The sequence below is a fragment of the Ipomoea triloba genome, chromosome 9, assembly GCF_003576645.1.
Source record: "Ipomoea triloba cultivar NCNSP0323 chromosome 9, ASM357664v1".
NCBI lineage: Eukaryota > Viridiplantae > Streptophyta > Magnoliopsida > Solanales > Convolvulaceae > Ipomoea > Ipomoea triloba.
Window position 1 is genome coordinate 29286953 of NC_044924.1, and position 18745 is coordinate 29305697.

Here is an 18745-nt window from a genome sequence, read left to right on the forward strand (position 1 = left end):
ACATCAAACACGGGAGCAAGAAAATAAGTTGACGACTTGATGGGCAACGAAAAGCGATAGAGCCATACAAAATCTGATGGGAATAAAGTTTAAATTGGTCACGGAACGTAATCTGATAGCAGGTTACCTTTCATTTCATTAAGTTATCTTCTTACATAGATGATGGGTTAGCATTTTAAAATATTTTTTTAATAATAAACTTTAAAAATAAAAATTTAAAAATTTAAAATTTTTATAAAAATAAAAAAATAATAAAAAGATGAAAAAAAAAAAAAAAACAAACAAACACCAACTCTGTTACAATGTAATATATGTTCAAAGGTAAAGTCAGTAGTCGACTCCACTGAGGAGGCTCAAACTCACTCCCTTCCATGTGAGAGTGTAAACTGGGTGCCATTAAACCATAAGACCACAAGGTCTTTGGCAGAATTTAAAAGTTTTATTTTCAAAGTATTATAGATAGAATTTATGAGTAGAAGGGGGTGGGGCCGCAGTCATTATACCGTGGACCATGGATCATAGATGATATTGCAGTTGTGTTGAACTGATTCTACAGTTGTGTTGAACGGATACTGCAGTTGTGTTAAAAGGAAACTGCAGTTGCGCAGAGCCGTGTCATCCATCTGGAACTGCAGTAACTGATACTGCAGTTGTGTTGAACAGATATTGCAATTGTGTTGAAAGGATACTGCAGTTGTGTTGAACGAACGGATGAATTGTCTCTGTTCCGCGCAACTGCAGTTTCCTTTCAACACAACTGCAGTATCTTTACACAACTGTACTATCCGTTCAACACAACTGCAGTATCAGTCATGATCATAGTCCACAATATAATTTGCTGTGGGGCCGGGTCAGGGGATGGACACCATTTTTTTTAAATTAATTTTTTAATTTTAAATTTTAATGTTTATTATTAAAAAATTATTTTAAAATGCGAACTCACTATCCACATAAGGAGTAAACTTGATAAAATGGAAAGTAACCTGCTATCAGGTGAAATTGCATGTATTTAGAGTATTCAGTTGTCCAATTGGCCTGATTGCACTTTCAGGTTACGTTCATGACTAATTTGAACCTTATTCCAAATTTTATGAAACAAAAGACAACGGAAGAAAACAGAAAAAATAAAATAATCCTCCTGCAAGTTTCGAAATATTTTTCATCTGAAGAAAGTATTCAAAAAGCTCTTTGCTATATCTACATATAAAGCATTTGCATGTGATAAACTATGGCTCTATTTTGATACAATATACTTCTGTAATCACAGGATTCTGTCCTGAAGATCTGACATCAAACTGGATGCCAAGGAGCCAAGTTTCTTTCCCGTTTCTCCAGCGATATTCCTGAGGTTGGAGATATCCTGTTGAGCCTGACAGGAAAAATACAAGTGCAAAACAAACATGTAAGACCTTAATGTCGATCCAAGTGCTTAGGGATAGAATACATTACGAGCATACATATTAGCAATGAACTTGAAAACAATGGAGAAGGTTGAATCTATACCTGGAAAGAAAGACGATTAATGAGGTCGCTAGCACTCAGATCTGTGGATGATCGGCTTGTGTCATGACCAAAGAGATCCGCACTAGAGATTGCACTTGAACCCTAAAACATAAAAGCATAAGTGTTTAAGTATTAGCATTTAATCAATCAATCTATCTATCTATCTATCTATTAATTCCTTGAGGAGTAAACAGTAGGGGTCCTCAACTTCTTTTGGTATATAAGAATCACAGGAAGGAGATGGTTTCTCTAGACCCACCCAGTAAGGTGTCAATGGCATGCTAGGCTTTGCTAGCAAAGACCAAGGAACCAAAAATATTCTACTCTTGATATTACTATGGAACTCGATGATCTCCCACCATTACAATAAATCTAACATATATATATATATATATATATATGCTTTGTGGCAGTATTACAACGGAAACAAATTATTTAAAAAATAAAATAAAATAAAATAAAGCATTTTGTTATCAACTATCTACATTTCCTTGTAATACAGTAGTATTCTTCCTTCAAGGCCAACTAATATATCTATCAACACACTCTTGGCAACTTTGTCCCTTATTTTGACTGTTATATGAGGTATTAAATTTTAGTTCAGTTGGTCACATAATATTTGGGGTTCTATTTGGGTTCTTGATTCCATTTGTGTTGTAAGTGCAATCATTTGCATATTTTTCTATAGAACTACTAAGATGTGCATGTACTACAATTATTATTTAACATAATTGAAGTCAGGTGTATAGCATGTATATGTATTAAAAGTTGAATAAGAAATTATATAATAGATTTTCATGGGAAAGAATGGTTATAAAGTACATTAATGCACATATATTGCATATTTTTGAAATATGATGCAATTCGAAACTGAAAATTAGTACAATTGTTGTAGTTAAGGAATAAAAAATGTTTTGGAATTTTAATCCTAACTTTAATTGAGAAATTTTTATTCTATGAATTGTGTATCCCTAAATGTAATAAAGTAGCTATTTCTATTGAAATATTTTTATAATTAAGTAAAATAAGATCTAGTCATCAAAACTTAATTGAAAGGTATCTAGTCATCAAAAAAAAAAAAAAAAAAAAGGAACATGCATAAGGCAAATTATAGACAGTATAGATATATTTTTACATTCATTTATGCTATTTTATAGTCAACTACAATATTGTATTCAACTATTCATTACTCGTGATATACAAGAAAATATCAGTTGCATTAACTCTAAAAAAAAATGCAAACAGACATTTTTGGGTATCATCTAAGCATTTCATTGTCAAAAAAAATATTATAAATAATAAAAAAAATTTTTAAAAAAATCTCAATAAGTTCCTTTTAAAAATTTTCTGGTGGAGACACATTAGATTGGTTGAAACTCCAAGATTACCAATAAACTAACTTGTACAACCCCAGGCCCAGGAGGTGGAAAAAATGTAAAATGTCAGGGAATACGATAGCAAGGCATACCGAAAACTTTTGCAGGGTAACTGAAGATTCCACATCACCGATTTTGTTTTGATCACCAAAAAATTGGGCTGACGAAATGGATTTTGCATTTGAAAACTTCTTCCTCGCTTCATCAGTTTCCTCAACCTGAAGATCACAAAGTGGGTGAATGAAGTCAATAACCCTCAATAACCCTGCATTTGATACTCAACTTCTTGAACAATATGATACACGAGGATAGAAAAGGAGAAAACTACAAACACAGATTACTTGTACATTGGATGAACTTGAACTTTTCTTTGGGAAGCCACTGTCCATCCCATATTCAGCAAAAAAATTGGACGACTTTGGAGGGGCCACATGGTTCAAAACACGAGGAGCATCAGAATTCTTCTCATCAGGCTGGACATTTTCTGTGTATTCAAATCTTGAAGTAAATGATGAACCCGCTATAGCGGTATCACTTGCAGAGATGGGGGAGACTTGAACAGGCATTTCTTCAGGTTTCTGGTCATAAAGACTCTCACTTGGCTGCAAATCAAATATTTACTTGCTAACGTTAACAAGAAATAATGTTTATCTTTGAATAGTATAGAGAACTGAGGAATTAAATTCAGAAAATATCCATTTGCAGCCAGTACTCTATTTCAATGCATAATATAAATTCTACACAAGATCATACTTGTAAAGTTACAATATACCTTGGTCGTGAGCTTTCGAGCACCAAGGCCACCTGGCTTACCAGTTTTCTTCACAACTGCAGGCCTCTTAAAAGATGTGTTTACAACAGGACGAGAAGGTTTAGGTGAACCAGAAACTTCACAAGTCTCATCTTTAACTGAAGAACTTTCGTTTGGTGTATCACTACTCTTAGAATCAGAACATTCATTAGTAGATGGTACATCCTTAGAAGCAACTGGTGATGATGGCAAACCTGCATCTTCTGCCATGCTTTTAGCAACTTCTTTGGAGAGTAACTGCCTGTACAAGTCAGCAGCTCTAGAGGTATACTTGGCCTCAATCTTGCCTCCATCCGTCCATCCATGCTGCTTAAAAAAAACTTGAGCACGGTTGTTTCCACCAAAGTACATCATCTTTAATTGTTCCGGAGTCCATGAATCTAAATTCGTTGACCTGAACAGAACACTCTCATCAACCACTTGATTGAATTTTTATAAGAGAAAAATATTTGAAGAATAGAAAATGTGCATAGGCCAAAGTGTAGTACTTTCTACTGTCCAAAACTTAACAAAATTCTCAAATCCTTGATGCTTTTAAAGAAACCCCAGATATTTAATCACAAGGAATAATATCAATCTGGCTGCTGTTAACAATAGAAAGTGACTCTCCCATCATACAAGGTGTCTGGTGGAGGAAGAGGTAGGCATTCTTATATTTACTCTCAAAAGTTTTCCCAGGTTGGGGGCAAATCATCAAATGCTCAAAGGGTGACTGCTTGGCCACTAGACTTACATGGGCATCTAAACATCAAATTACCTACCATTGCTCATATTAACTGAAAATGGAAACGGGTACTGCTTAGAAAGAAAAGGGCTTCAGCTCAATACAGCATGACTGCCTCATATGACCAGTGCCTACCATTCATGAAATAACCAATACATTTTAAAATTTATGATTACTCTTTTTTATGTATAATTTTCAATCTTAAAAGCATCCAACTTTCTATGACCACAAATGTTCTCTTTGGTTAATCTTAAGAAAGAAAATACTGTGTTTGTCCAACAGCACAAATTATCCAAGTATGGAGTATCTATTATGGCAGTGATATATTATACATCCTGTGCAAGAATTAAGTATAGCTAATGATTCAAGATTATTGTGGCAAGGAAATATCATCCATCCTGCACAAGAAATAAGGGTTTCTACTGATTCAACCATGCATCATAATCATTTGAGGCAGGGCAATCCTAACATATTATGTAACTGTAATGTGAAAGTTTAGCACTATGCCAATTTTCATGTGAAACATATCATCCATGATACAGCATTTCAATGGCATCTGATTCTGATGGAAGACATCTGGAATTTGTAACTGACTAAATAATGACATCAATTCTGTTGCCAGACACAAAATCAGCATTGCCAAAGGATAATCAAAAGTTTATAAAGCATTATATCATGACTACACCAACCTCATTACCTACAAGACATAAAGGTTCTGAATGCAAATTAATAATAAAAGTTACTTCATACCAAGTCAGTAATTTTATCCACAAACAGTGAAAATGAGTCCCTATAATAAATAAAAGGAACCATACACTGCACAAACCCTCAAACTCTGATTCTCACCAACTACTATCTTCATTCGTATAACAATATACTCAACAGTCCATGCACATTTGATAGCTAACGGACTACTAACTAAACCTAGCCAAGGTGATATTCACATCACCTTGGCTAGGATTCTACTAAGTTACTCCTATAGTCCAACGCTCCTTATTATCACTTACAGCAATCCCGTGATCCCTCAAAGCATAATAACTCCATTACATCCCCCCTCCAAGGAACTGGAAACAAGTCAATAGACTTCTTCTTAGCAAACTAGTTACTAGTAGTAGTAGATTAACAAAACAATGAGTTATAACATTCATCATACATAGAATTCTAATATTTAGTGCTACCTAATCCACATCATTTGCATCTTTTTTTCTATAAATATCTTTTACAGTTAAAGAAGCAACAGCTGGTGCACAGAGCCCCAGCTATGTAGTTTAGTGTACTTAGCCTTCCAATATCTTTAAATTACGCTACTCGTAATTTATTTGGTAGAAAACAAAAACAAAAACGGAAGCACAAAACAAGCTGAAAAGCTGCAAAAAAATCCTCAAAAGGAGAAAATTAGCGAAAATTGACACAGAAGTAATTGGATTTAAAAAATTAACCTGACAAAGCTGACGTGAACACCGAGGTTCCGATGCACGGACGAACAATCGATGCACAGGAAGACGCCAAACGTTACCGACGCCCATGTCGGATTCTTCGCATTGCAATCAAAACACATCTGCAAGACAAAAATGAAGCAAAGCCTTTCAAAAGAGAATTACACAACAAAAATTTCAGATCTAAACTCATCTCGAGGTTTCGCACTGAAAATTCACAAAAAACGGATTGCAACTAGATGAAACGTTGAAGTTCAAAAGACGAACCTTGTTTTCGGATTTAGCACGCAGCTTCCGAAATACAGCGTTTTTGTCGTTGAAATTATCGGAAGCCATGCCGAGTTGCCGACTTCAGAGATTAGAGTGACAGAAATTGCAGAGCTATTCGACTAGAAGAAGAGAGAGAGAGAGAGAGATGCTAGTGTAGAGTAAAACTGCTAACCGGAAAATAAATAAATTAAAAATAAAAACATGATTTGTGTGAAGCTCTTTTGGAAATATTCAAAGTAATTACCGAAAACACCCTTTTCGTGATATTGTTGGCTACTCTAGTCTCTAGTACTGTGACGTACTTGACGTCTGTACGACCCTTGATATACTATTCACTATTGTCTTTGGAGCCAAATCAACAAACCTTACGTGAAATAAGCATGATTTGTGTGAAGCTTTTTATAGACGAGGGTTTAGACTCCTTATAGAGGAGGGTTTTAGAGTTCTAATAGGATATTGATTGATTTCTTTTTTTTTTTTTTTTTTGTTGATTTCTAAACTGCTGCATATGAGGAGTTCTTGTTTTATTATAATTTTTTTTAACACTATTCATTATATTACAATGCAGTATTTATTCGTAACACAATGAATCAATATCGCATTCACTACTGAACCACAAATTCCTTGGCAAAAAAAAATTAATAAAAATTGAATACTTTTGTTTTATTATAAATAGAAAGCTCAATCCTATCTAACATCATATAGATCCAAGATGTTTTTCTCTATTAGGATTGGATCATGGGTCACAGGCCCCTACCTTACTTACTTAGCCCAATAACTTTTTTGGATTAGTTGCTAATGCACCTGCACTTGAGTCCATGTTGGTTCCGACTGGTCTTCCGTTGACCAATTCAGGTATACCCTAGTACCATATCCATCAAATGTGTTTTTTGAACTAAAATTAAAAACAATCAAAATTTTATGAACATACATTTTTCTTGATAAGTACCATTAATTGATGCGTATAAAGGATCCTCAAAATTCAAACATGTAATATTACACAAACATTTTATACTTGTTCATGAGCTACCAAATGTCACTATGCTTCTTGCTTCTTTTTTTTTTTCAAATTGTACTCATGCATGCACTTTATATATAGACTTGTGTTTCTATCATCGTATTTTATTTCTTTTGTGATGAATTATTAAAAATGAATCAATTCATTTTAAAACACTCGGGGCATCTTTCTCGTGTAAGCTTTTGAAGCTTCTTCTCCCATCATATGTAATGTCTTCAAGATGGATTTTGAATTCATTGTTTCTCAAAATTTTATCTCTTTCTTTATTGTATTTTGCATCAAGAATCGATCTTCTCATATTGACTAACAAATTTACTTCATTGGTGTATTGGCATTAACATAATCCTTGAAGTACTTATTCATGCTTTCACTTCTCTGATAGTAAACAATCCAGTGAAAACATAAGCAAACAGTGTTGGTTTTGTGATCAAAATATTTATTTAACACTCGTAAATTGTGGGGTGAAAAAATTTACTAGTAAACTATCTCCTAGAGGATAAAAGAAGTGTAGGATAAAGGAATTACACCATTCCTTAATCACTATAAATTTCTTGTGTTTTTTATATTACGTGTGTTACTTTACATTTGCATATTTTCTTATTCCCACATTATTAATCTATCCCACCCTCACTAATTTTTCATAATCAAATTTCCGTTGTGTTACAAATTATAATTGGCTAAGCATATTTTACTTTATATATATATCTACTATACTAATAAGAGCCAAAAAGAGTTAAGCCTAAAATGGGTAGAAAAAATGGCGGTCAAATTATTTAATCAAATGGATGGTTCAGATGAATTATTTAATCAAATATATAGATGGTTAAGATAATTCAGATTAATATTATTAATAGAGATTGCCTAATTTAACCTTAATTTTATGATTATCCGTTAAGTTTTCCGTTAAATATTCTCTTCTCCGTTAATATTCGTTAACTTTTAACTTACGCATTAATTTTTATAAGAAAGGTCTTAAGTTCGAATCTCATCCCAATCAAATTTGGCATAATTAAGTTTCTCACTCTATTTTACTCTTATTAAATTAAAGAAATTAGTAGCTACAACAAAAAAAGATACATATGTATTTCTTTAATTTAGAATTATGTGTATACAATGCTTTTATTTGAAAAAAAATTATACATTATCAAAAAATTAAATTACATAAGAGAAATAATTTCATTAGTTATATTGTCTTTATTTTCTCTCATGCAAATATTCTTTACATTCAAATTTATCAATTGATATTCATTACATTGTCCATTATCTTATTTTTACAATATCTTGTAATTAAATATCAAAGTTATAATACAAAATAATGTTATATATTTATTTACCAAGTATTTTATTAATACCATGAAAAAAAAATATATATAGTTTGAAATCAATCATATTAACTACATGGAGGATTTGTTGACAATGAAAGTACTCAAATAACTCATTACCCAGCAAATTGAAACGAGAAATTAAACTACCTTTTAATATCTTTGGAATACATCATATTTAAAATTTTCAAATTTTTACTAATTTATTTAATCTTTTTCCTTAAAGTAGGAATTTCTTTATCCACAATAACTAATTCAACAATAATGGTTGAACCAAATAAACCTCGAGCAGAACACCTAAAGGAAAGTCCATAGCTCATATATCATAATCTCATTGCATGACGTTGTCATCTATGCTACCAACAATAATCCAATTGCAAATAACACACTACCAACAAAAAGGAAGAGAACAAATAGTAAAGATGAAAACAATGACAATGTTTTTCAAAAGAGAATTAAAAATACTTAGAAAAATTCAAACTAAAAGTAGTATTTATTTAGACTATCATTTTAGACCAAATACTTAGACTATTGATTTTACAAAGTTGCAAACATTTATTTTAGTGACAATTATAATGAATTTCCTATATTATCTTGGATTCATATACTTTGAGTTATATATTTAAATAAACAAATTCGACATTCAATTACCTATGTATAAACTTCTCCTATATAATCTTGCATTAATATACTTTCAAATATTTATTTAAATATAAACATTGGGCATTAAGCCATTCGCGCAATGCGCGTGTAAAACTAGTATATATATATATATATATATATATATATATATATATATAGAGAGAGAGAGAGAGGGGGGGGAGGGGGAGGGGAAGGTTTTAAGTGCGGTGAAGGTCAGGTTCCCGTGCGGTTGTGCGGTGATCTATTCTTTTATTAAAAAAAAAAATTAAGGGTGTGTTTGGTTGACAGGTTTTTAGAATACTAGTATGGGTTTGGAATACACTATTAATTAAAAAGCCCATACCCTTATTAAATAAGGGTTTCATTTCCCTTCCTCCCTTCTTCCCTAACTATTAATAATCATTCTCATTCCACCCTACTACCAAACATGCAAAATACTTTCATCAAAACTCATTACCCTTACCAAGTATTTAATTTGATACCCATACCGATTCTGATTCCCATGTCCGAACCAAATACACCCTAAATTGATACACCCTAAGCTTCTAATCTACACACCTTAAGCTGGATTAACATAAATGTGGTTTTGTAGAGAAAATATTATAAAGAATATTGTTTGTGTCTTGGAACTGAAGGAAAAAAAATGCACCTTAAGAAGGAAAACCACGCACCTAAAGCCTTAGGCCGATGCACCTTAAGTTTCAACAACTGATGCACCTTAAGCACACAAATCACGCACCTAAAGATTTAGACCGACACACTTAAGTTCAACAACTAACGCACCTCAAGCTCAAAACCATGCACCTTAAGCACAAAAACCACGCACCTTAAGAAGGAAAATCACGCATGCACCTTAAGTTTGACCCATATGGAAAATGATCAAATTGCCACCGCATTTTTTTTAAACATTGTTAATCTTGAATGTTGATTTTGGCAAGATCAATGGCTCTCCTCTCACCATAGTAAGAGAGATAGGGGTTTGGTTGGTTATATTGTCTCTATTGAATCTTCATGTATAACCATAATTAATGGACGGGAACCACTGTAGGCATACATCCAATTTATTCTTCAGGATCACGAGTATAAGTCATGTTAAATTATTCGTATTTACACTTCATGTTGTCTAGCATGTGTTTTCCTAATGTGTTTAAAGCTTCTCAAAAAATTTTAATTTTCTTTTCAAAGAGAGACATTTACCTGATACATATTGCATTGGGAGCAATATGTTGATAAACTATTATAACATGTCAACTATAATAACCCCAAGGACATCTCCATCCTCGGAAGAAAAGGGGGAAAAAGGGATGGAGGGGAGTCGAGTCTTGTTCCTCTGCAGATATTGTTCTCTTTAGAACAAAAAAAAAAAAGGATGAAGAACGCATACAGGCACACACCAATAACATGCCAGCACGAGCATGTGATGGTGGATGGGGAACAACTACTCCCACCATCATGTGTTTGTATATAGAAATAAATATATACATTTTTTTCCGGTCATATTCACCGTTGTGGCAATTTCTTTAAAAAAAATGTTTCAACTTAATATTTGAAAATTTATTTTTAATTTAAAAATTATTTAATTTATTTATTTAAATTTATTTTGATTTAAAATCAAAATTTAAAATTATAATTATAGTAAAGTAAATAGATAGAGTAATAGATTATAGATGATATGGATGAGTGGTCCACAAAACGGGGAGAAGATAATGAAGGATTAGAGAGAAAATGAGAAGAGATTAAGTGGGGGAGAAGATAATGAAGGATTAGAGAGAAAATGAGAAGAGATTAAGTGGTGAGGAGAAGAGTTGAGCCCACAAAATGGGCATAAAAGGGAAGAAGAGATAGAGATGCTCTAATCCAATTGTTACGTTTTATTCATTTAATTTTGTCATGCAAAAATGTACAACAGTCAAGGTTAGGATCCATTTATATTCTCATTTTTTATTACCTACAAGGGTCTAGGTCGATCACTTTCTCACATAGGCGGTAGGCATGCTTTCTAAATGATCAGTATTTAGTCATAACAATTGTTTGTTGTTGTTTTAAGAGTCACTAACTCGAATAGTTCAAAGATTTTAATTTGTGATAAAGAGAACATCCAAAGTAATTCAAGATCGAACATTGTATATAAGGAGGCTTTAAAAAAATTAGAACTCTAATATACTATATATTTAATCCTAATTTGTTGATATACTTTTACAATTATTTTTCTTTCTTTCTTTTAATTTCTCCCTTAACTTCATTGTAACATAATTGTTCACATGCATTGCACCAGTAAAATACTAGTAAAATAAAGAAATAAATAAATAAAACTTGAGTAAGCAGAGGGTTATTGGAATTAGCCAATTAGGCATTAAATAAGAGGAGTGATTTTAATATAAGAAGTTACATTTTCAAATATTAATTATATTAAAGGGACTCTATTTAACATTAAATGATTGGGTCAATACCAAATATATTTAATTCTGATAGCAATAAAATATCTTATCTTTTCTCTTCATTTATAGGGTCCACTGGATCTGGATAGAATCTTAATTTAATTACATTTCCATTCTCAAATTTGAAACATTCTTCCAAAATTTTCTTAAAAGGTACATTATTTATTCATAAAATATTGCATATTAGTTAACAATTGATATAACTTTAAAATTTTTATATTTATCAATAATTCATAGATCAACTAATGTAATCATTACGGATTAATGCTAGAAATTGTCATCGGACAAAATTTTCATTTTTTATTCTCAAATTTGATCCTCCACTAATAAATATGTTTAAGAGGCAATAATTATGGTGGTGAAAATGTTAAATTCATCATTTTACACTTTTTGCTATAAATATAAATGAAAATTTTTGCCTTAATTACATTAATTTCTAGGTAGTAAATATTTTGAATAGTATTAAAAAAAGAACTTATACAATATTCAAGTATTGTAAAGTTACCAGACACCTTGTGCTCAGATGGCATGTGACTCTCTCATATGGGAGGTCATGAGATTGAGCTTCAATGGATGCGAGTTGAGTAAATTTTATAATGTAATAGGGTCAGTTGTATTAAAAAAAATTATTGTCAAGCTGAATTTTACTTTTACTTTTATAATTAATGTTTCTCAGATAAATTTCTTGATAGATGACTAAATTTAAAACAAAATTGATAGTTAGATGACTAATTATGATCTAATTATAAGTTAAAAATAAGAATTGTTAAATCTCAATAGCCAATAGACCATTTATGAAATTAATTCCAATCATAAATTAATCAAACAAAATCATATTCAGGAAAGGTTAAGATGGATAGGGACAAAGGTTGGAATGGTGTAATCGTGGAGATGGATTCAGAGGCGGTCATTAAAGTCATCCTTATGGATTCAGACTTGGACAATGTGTGCTCGACACTTATGCTTATTGTAGGAGCCTGATGGTTGCTTGTAGGGCTACTAGGATTCATCATATACTTCGAGGGAATTAAGGCAATTGTTGTGCTAACTTGTCAATGTTGCTCAAGAGGAGGATTGGTGAACGAGAGGAAGATTGGGGAATGAGGCTCTTGATGGACCCTCTTGATATATGATGAAGGAGGTCATCCGAGCTGATGATGTGGAGATTGGCAGGCGAATTGAAGGGTGAGATAATACTCTCGGAGAATCTTGTCATACCAAAATAATAATGTATAAAATATTCTATACATTTAATTTAACGTTGAGCATACTATTTTTCTTTTACCTAATAATCATTCCCTAATGTAGCACTCCACATTACATCTATAAGTCTGTTATAAATAAATTTTTTTTATTTATATAAATTGACTTATTTCCCCACACATTAATTGGATAAGTGTACGTATTATCATAAAAAGAATTTATTCCACTTTTAATATTTTTTTTTATACTTCCCCTTTTAGTCATTGATTTTGATTTATTCCATTTTTTGTTTTTGACTTTAAAGAATGTTCTATTCTTAATTGAAAATATCTAAAATACCTTTAATTTATTATAAAAATATCTACAAACTTCACCCTACTTCATTTGGAGACATTATAGACGGCTATATTTTGATGTTTAATTTTATACCTCCTATCTTAATTTTTTAAATGAACAAAAATAATTAAGAATTTTTCGACTATTAGTTGAGGATGTTAATTAAAAAATTGACATCTTACATTGATGATGTCGAATTCTGTTTTGTCAAACGATCTGTAAATTGTGCCGCTCACATTGTTGCTAGGGAGGCCTTTTCTTCGTCAAGTTGTGGGGAATGGTTTGATGTTCCTCCTATTTTTCTTGTAAACTGTCTTACTAGTGATTTAATGCATTAAGTTTTTATCTTTAAAAAAATTAAGAATTTACTTGGCCGCCAATGTTATGCAACTGTTGGCCTCTATTAGAGCATCAATATCAGTGGGGTTTTTTTGTGATTTTTGAAGAGTTTTTGTAAGTGTGATTAGGAAAGAGAAAATGGGAAGTGAGGAAAAAAAAACAAAACAAAATTGATTTAATTTTTTTTTTTTAAATTAAGATTTTGCCAGGCGCACCTGACACGCCCAACGGGCGCATGTAGTACACGCGCCCGCTGGGCGCAAGTGTGACAGCCACGCATGACTGTCACATGTGATATTAATTTGGTGTGGGTCCCAAACGTCAGAAGTATCCCTTCGCTTGCAGGAAGAGTTTATTCCTTCTCTCGCTTGCACCTCTCTCCTCTAAGGTGACATTTTTTTCTTAAGAACCGTGAAAGCTCCACTAATGTGGATGCTCTTAGTAATACATATATTTATATTCCACTCCAAATAAGACCATATCAATGTGAATTGAATGACTTATTAGGTACTAGTATAAAATGTACCTTATACATTTTTAATATACTAAAGGTACATTATTTATGTATTAAAATTTGAAAGTACATGATTTGATTGTATACATAATAATGTATTTTCAGTACTTAAATAATATGCATTTCAATAATGTATATTCAATATACAAATAATATACATTTAATATATTAAAAATGTACATTTTATTCATAGTCCACATACAGCTGTGTGGACCATGGTCCATTGAATAATGACTATTATAATGGGGTATAACATGATTTTAAAAAAAAAAATTTGATTGACAAAAGAAACTCTTAGTCATTCTTCGAGAGTGTGAATGCGATAAATTCACTTTGTAATCCTAGTTGACAAAGAATTTGTTAGCATTTTTTAGCTGATACATTGTATTTTTTTTTAGTACTACTAACTCTATTACATTGTAATATACTAGTATCTATTCATCTATACTTTCTCAACCTATTGGAGCACAAAGAGTTAATACCATATAAGAGAATCACTACATGTCATCCTCACAAGGTAGTAGTTTATACAGTGGACCATGGTCCACAATACATTGTGGACCATAGGTTATGACTGATACTGCAGTTGTGTTGAAAGGGAACTGCAGTTGCGTGAAATAGAGACCGTTTCATCCGTCTGGAACTACAGTTGTGTTGAACGGATGAACGACATTTGTTCCACGCAACTGCAGTTTCCTTTCAATACAACTGCCAGTATCAGTTCAACAAAACTACAGTATCAATTCAACACAACTGCAATATCAGTCATAACCATGGTCCATAATGTATTGTGGACCATGGTCCACAGTATAATTTGCGCGCACAAAGTGCTTGGTGATACATTGTATTTTAATTGACTTGTTTTCAAAAAAAAATATATTTCTAAATTTGTCCGTTAAGCAATTAAAATAAAGAAAATTTTAGTGGTATTTAATAATATCGATACCTTTTATAGGAGATATAACTATATATGCTTGCCCACAATATAGCAAATATAACTATATAACTATATTTTCCAAAATTTTGATATTTGAATTATGGGGATAATATTAGTATTTATTGGTAACTATAGATAGACTAGAAAAGAGTCAAAATCCTTAGTAGAGTGAAGCGGTAAAGCGAAAAGTGAACGGCCGCAGATTTTCCGGCCGATTCCTTTCCCCTCCGCCAAATTACTATAAAACTCTCTCTCCCCTTCGCCAAATTCTTCACTTTTGGTTGAGTGAATGAAGGACTACAAGCTACCGTCGGCGAGAAAGAGTGGTGGCGCCGCCGCTACTACCAACGGTTACATTATGGAGGCGTTCATGTCCACGGCGCCGGCGTTTCCAGCGCCGCCGCCCACTGTCATCAACTCCGATTCCCGGCAACCGGCCGCGGCTGTCGCGGTCGGGGAAGATGGATTCCAGGAGAATCTCCAGCGGCGGCTACAAATCCTGGTGGACGGCGCGGCGGAGAAGTGGACGTACGCGATATTCTGGCGGTCGCCGGCGGCGGGGTTTGAAGGGCAGGCGGGGCTGGCGTGGGGCGACGGGTATTACAAAGGGGGCGTGGAAAAGCCGATTCCACGGCGGAAGTCCTCGCCGGAGATGGCGGCGGAGCAGGCGCGGCGGAAGAGGGTTCTCCGGGAACTCTACGCTTTAGTTGCTAGCCCCGCCGGTACCGACGCCATCGACGAGGAAATCACGGACCCGGAGTGGTTCTTTCTTATCTCCATGAACCAATCCTTCCAAAACGATTCAAATCTTCCGGGTCACGCGTTTTACAGGTCCAACCGGGTATGGATATCCGGCGCCGGAGAATTGGATTCCTCGCCGTTTGAGCGCGCCAAACAGGGAAAGCGATTAGGGATACAGACCATGGCCTGCATCCCTTCGCAAAACGGCGTCGTCGAGCTCGGCTCCACGGATTTGATTTTCCAAAACGACGCCCATTTGATGAACCAAATTGGGGTTTTGTTCAACTTTGAAGAAAATAATGATAATACTAATAATAATAATAATAATCCTGCAATGGGTTTAACGTCGAGAAGCTCGTGCCTGAGCAATCCGAGCACTGTGATGCCCAGCCAGGAGGATTCAATTCCTTCTGTTACTAGCAAACGGATGGCGGTGGAGAAGGAGAAGACGCCGGCGAAATGCGCAACACCGAGAAGGAGGAACAACGACGACGGGGTGGCTCTCGCTCTGCTTGCTTCCGGTGGTGTTGATTGTGAGTAATGCAAATATTTTCGTTTCTATCTGAATTTGTATTTTGCATGGGTGCACTCCTCGGGACTTTCAAACTATTATAAATACCATAACTTCACCTTACCTGGTAAATCACTATAATTCAGTGATTTATAAATAGTACAAAATGTTTAGACATAATCTCCACTTTAGTCATAATTCTTATGCTGTGCAGTTGTTGAATTTATGAGGTATAAACTAAGAGAATATAAATCATCATAATTTAGTAACTTAGCAGATAATATCAAATGCGGTGCGCAATGTCAACGAAAATCACTAGAGATTTGTCTACTTTAAACATAATCTCTACACCTCAGCTTTTGAGTTTTGGAGGTACAAATTAGGAGAATGTAAATAATGATAACTCAGTAATTTAGTAGACAACACTAAATAATACATGTGCACAATGTTGAGACACACAAAAGATTTGTCCACTTTAACGCAATTCCACACTACATCTATCAAGTTTGAAAGGTGCAAACTAGTACCCTCAAATCTTACTCCTGGCAAAACTTTCCTTGCACATTCTTTATTCTCCCTTCCTCTACTTATTTCTTTGAGTATTTCCCGTGGGTTGTACAACTCTAAAATTTGAGTGTATGAAACTAGGGTTTGTATAGCCCTAATAACCTCTTGAGCAATGCTAGAAGTCAATTCCTACAATAGAAATGGACCAAATCGCAATAATTTTTCTCTGCCTATATATGTATGCCTCTTCTTGGTCATCATTTTTCACAATACCAAACTTACAGCTCTGCCTGGCGGTGAAGGAGGAGGAGGGGAAAGGGCAAAGAAGAGAGCAAGAAAGCCGGCGGCGACGAACGGGAACGGGAACGGGAACGGGAAAGAGGAAACGCGGACCCATGTGCAAGCAGAGAGACAAAGGAGGGAAAGACTGAACCAGAGATTCTACACCCTAAGAACAATGGTCCCAAACGTCTCCAAAATGGACAAAGCCTCCATTCTCGAAGACGCCATTGCTTACATAAACCAGCTCGAATCAAAGCTCCAAAAACCCAAACCCACTACTCCCCATCACAATATTGAAGACGCCGCCGGAGACGAAGAAGATGCAGACGATCAGAGCGCAGATGTGGACGTGAAGATCATTGGCGAAGACGCAATGATAAAGATAGAATGTAACAAGAAGAACCACCCGGCGGCGAGGCTAATGGCGGCCCTCAAGGAGTTGGACCTTCACATCCGCCATGCAAATGTGTCGGTGGCCAACAAGTTGATGATCCAACAGGCCACCGTCAAGATGGGGAGCCGCCATTACACATCAGACCAGCTTCGTTCAGCTTTGGAAAGTATACTTGCACAAAATTGAAGGCTCCTGGAAATATCAAATATTCAAGCAAATTATTATTAATTTTATGCAAGAAAATTGTGGCAGTTTTCCATTATTGGTCAATTAAATTATTGTTTTATAATTTTATTAACACTTTTACATTGAGAAATCCTTTTTAATCTGGAGGGGTACGGTTTTATTTAAGTTATATCTCTTCACTTCAGGTGAAATGTAAGATTTTCAAACATTTTGATAATATGCAGAGAATTATATTTCTCTCTCCATCCTTTGGTTATGTGAGATTTTTTAAAATGTTATTACTTTAAAATATCCCTTAGAACCAAACACTCCCTTAATATACAAGATTAATAGACCTGTTTATCCAATACATACAAAAATATATACTCTCAAATAGTGCCTGTAAGTTTTTTTCATCATCCAAAAATTCTGTATATAGGCAAATTAAAGTTTTGTTCCCTTATTATCTCCCCAAATAAAATAAATCAAATTAACTTGTCCCAACATCTATAATAACATATTTAAGTATTAAAAGTAATGATAAATAAAAGTCTAATAACACTCTTAACACTTTGTGCCTGCAACAACAATAATATAAAACACATATACTCTAATTTGTATTGAATATTTAGGGTGTGTTTGGTTGGGGGGTTTAGGCATAAGGTATGGGTATCAAAGTGATTGTTAGTGTTTGGTTGATAGGTTTTGTGAATGCTACTATGGGTTTGGAATACGCCATTAATGGCAAAACCCATACCCTTATTAAATAAGGGTTTCATCTTCCTTCATCATTTCTTCCCCAACTATTAATAATCATTCCCATTCCACCCAACTACCAAACATGCTAAATACTTTCACCAAAACCCATTACCCTTACCAAGTATTTGATACCCATTTCGATTCCGATTCCCATGTGCGAACCAAACGCACCCTTAGTGTTAATATAAGTTTGAATTCCAAATTTGAGAGCTTGCCTAGAGACGTGGAAGATGTAAATTGCGGATGTGTCTCAAGTCTCAATTGGCTTGCAAACCCCTAAAATGCTTGTGCATTAATGCCCACAACAGGCTAAATCCATATATATAGTCATTGGTACAATTTAAATTATGTATCCTACAAAACTGTTACCAAAGTAAAGCTTTTTAAATTATTTTGATTGATTGATCATATCAGTTCAGTGTTAATATAAATACAATTAAAATTTTTCTGCTCACAATTATTTAAAAAGCTTGTCTTTAAGAACATTTTATATTCAACCTCTCAAATCTCAAATAGT

At 33.8% G+C, this 18745-nt stretch overlaps 2 protein-coding genes across 3 annotated transcripts; one reads left to right on the top strand and one right to left on the bottom strand.

Annotated features, from left to right (window-relative positions):
• Positions 1–1022: 1022 nt before the first annotated feature.
• Positions 1023–6293, bottom strand: LOC116030596 (probable ADP-ribosylation factor GTPase-activating protein AGD9). Of its 2 annotated transcripts, none has more exons than XM_031272896.1 (7): positions 6118–6293; positions 5854–5972; positions 3652–4084; positions 3227–3481; positions 2972–3097; positions 1504–1605; positions 1023–1369 (listed from the first exon to the last, which is right to left on the bottom strand). In XM_031272896.1, exons 1-7 carry the CDS (start codon positions 6184–6186, stop codon positions 1262–1264), a joined length of 1212 nt encoding a protein of 403 aa, XP_031128756.1. In that variant the 5' UTR covers positions 6187–6293; the 3' UTR covers positions 1023–1261. The 2 variants fall into 2 exon arrangements, with proteins under 2 accessions (XP_031128756.1, XP_031128755.1); XM_031272895.1 differs by having other exon boundaries at positions 3221–3481; positions 6118–6292.
• An 8753-nt stretch (positions 6294–15046) lies between these two features.
• LOC116030671 (transcription factor MYC2-like) lies at positions 15047–17631 on the top strand. The gene is made up of 2 exons (XM_031272987.1): positions 15047–16143; positions 16913–17631. The coding sequence occupies exons 1-2, from the start codon at positions 15159–15161 to the stop codon at positions 17488–17490; spliced, it is 1563 nt and encodes a 520-aa protein (XP_031128847.1). The 5' UTR covers positions 15047–15158; the 3' UTR covers positions 17491–17631.
• Positions 17632–18745: the final 1114 nt, after the last annotated feature.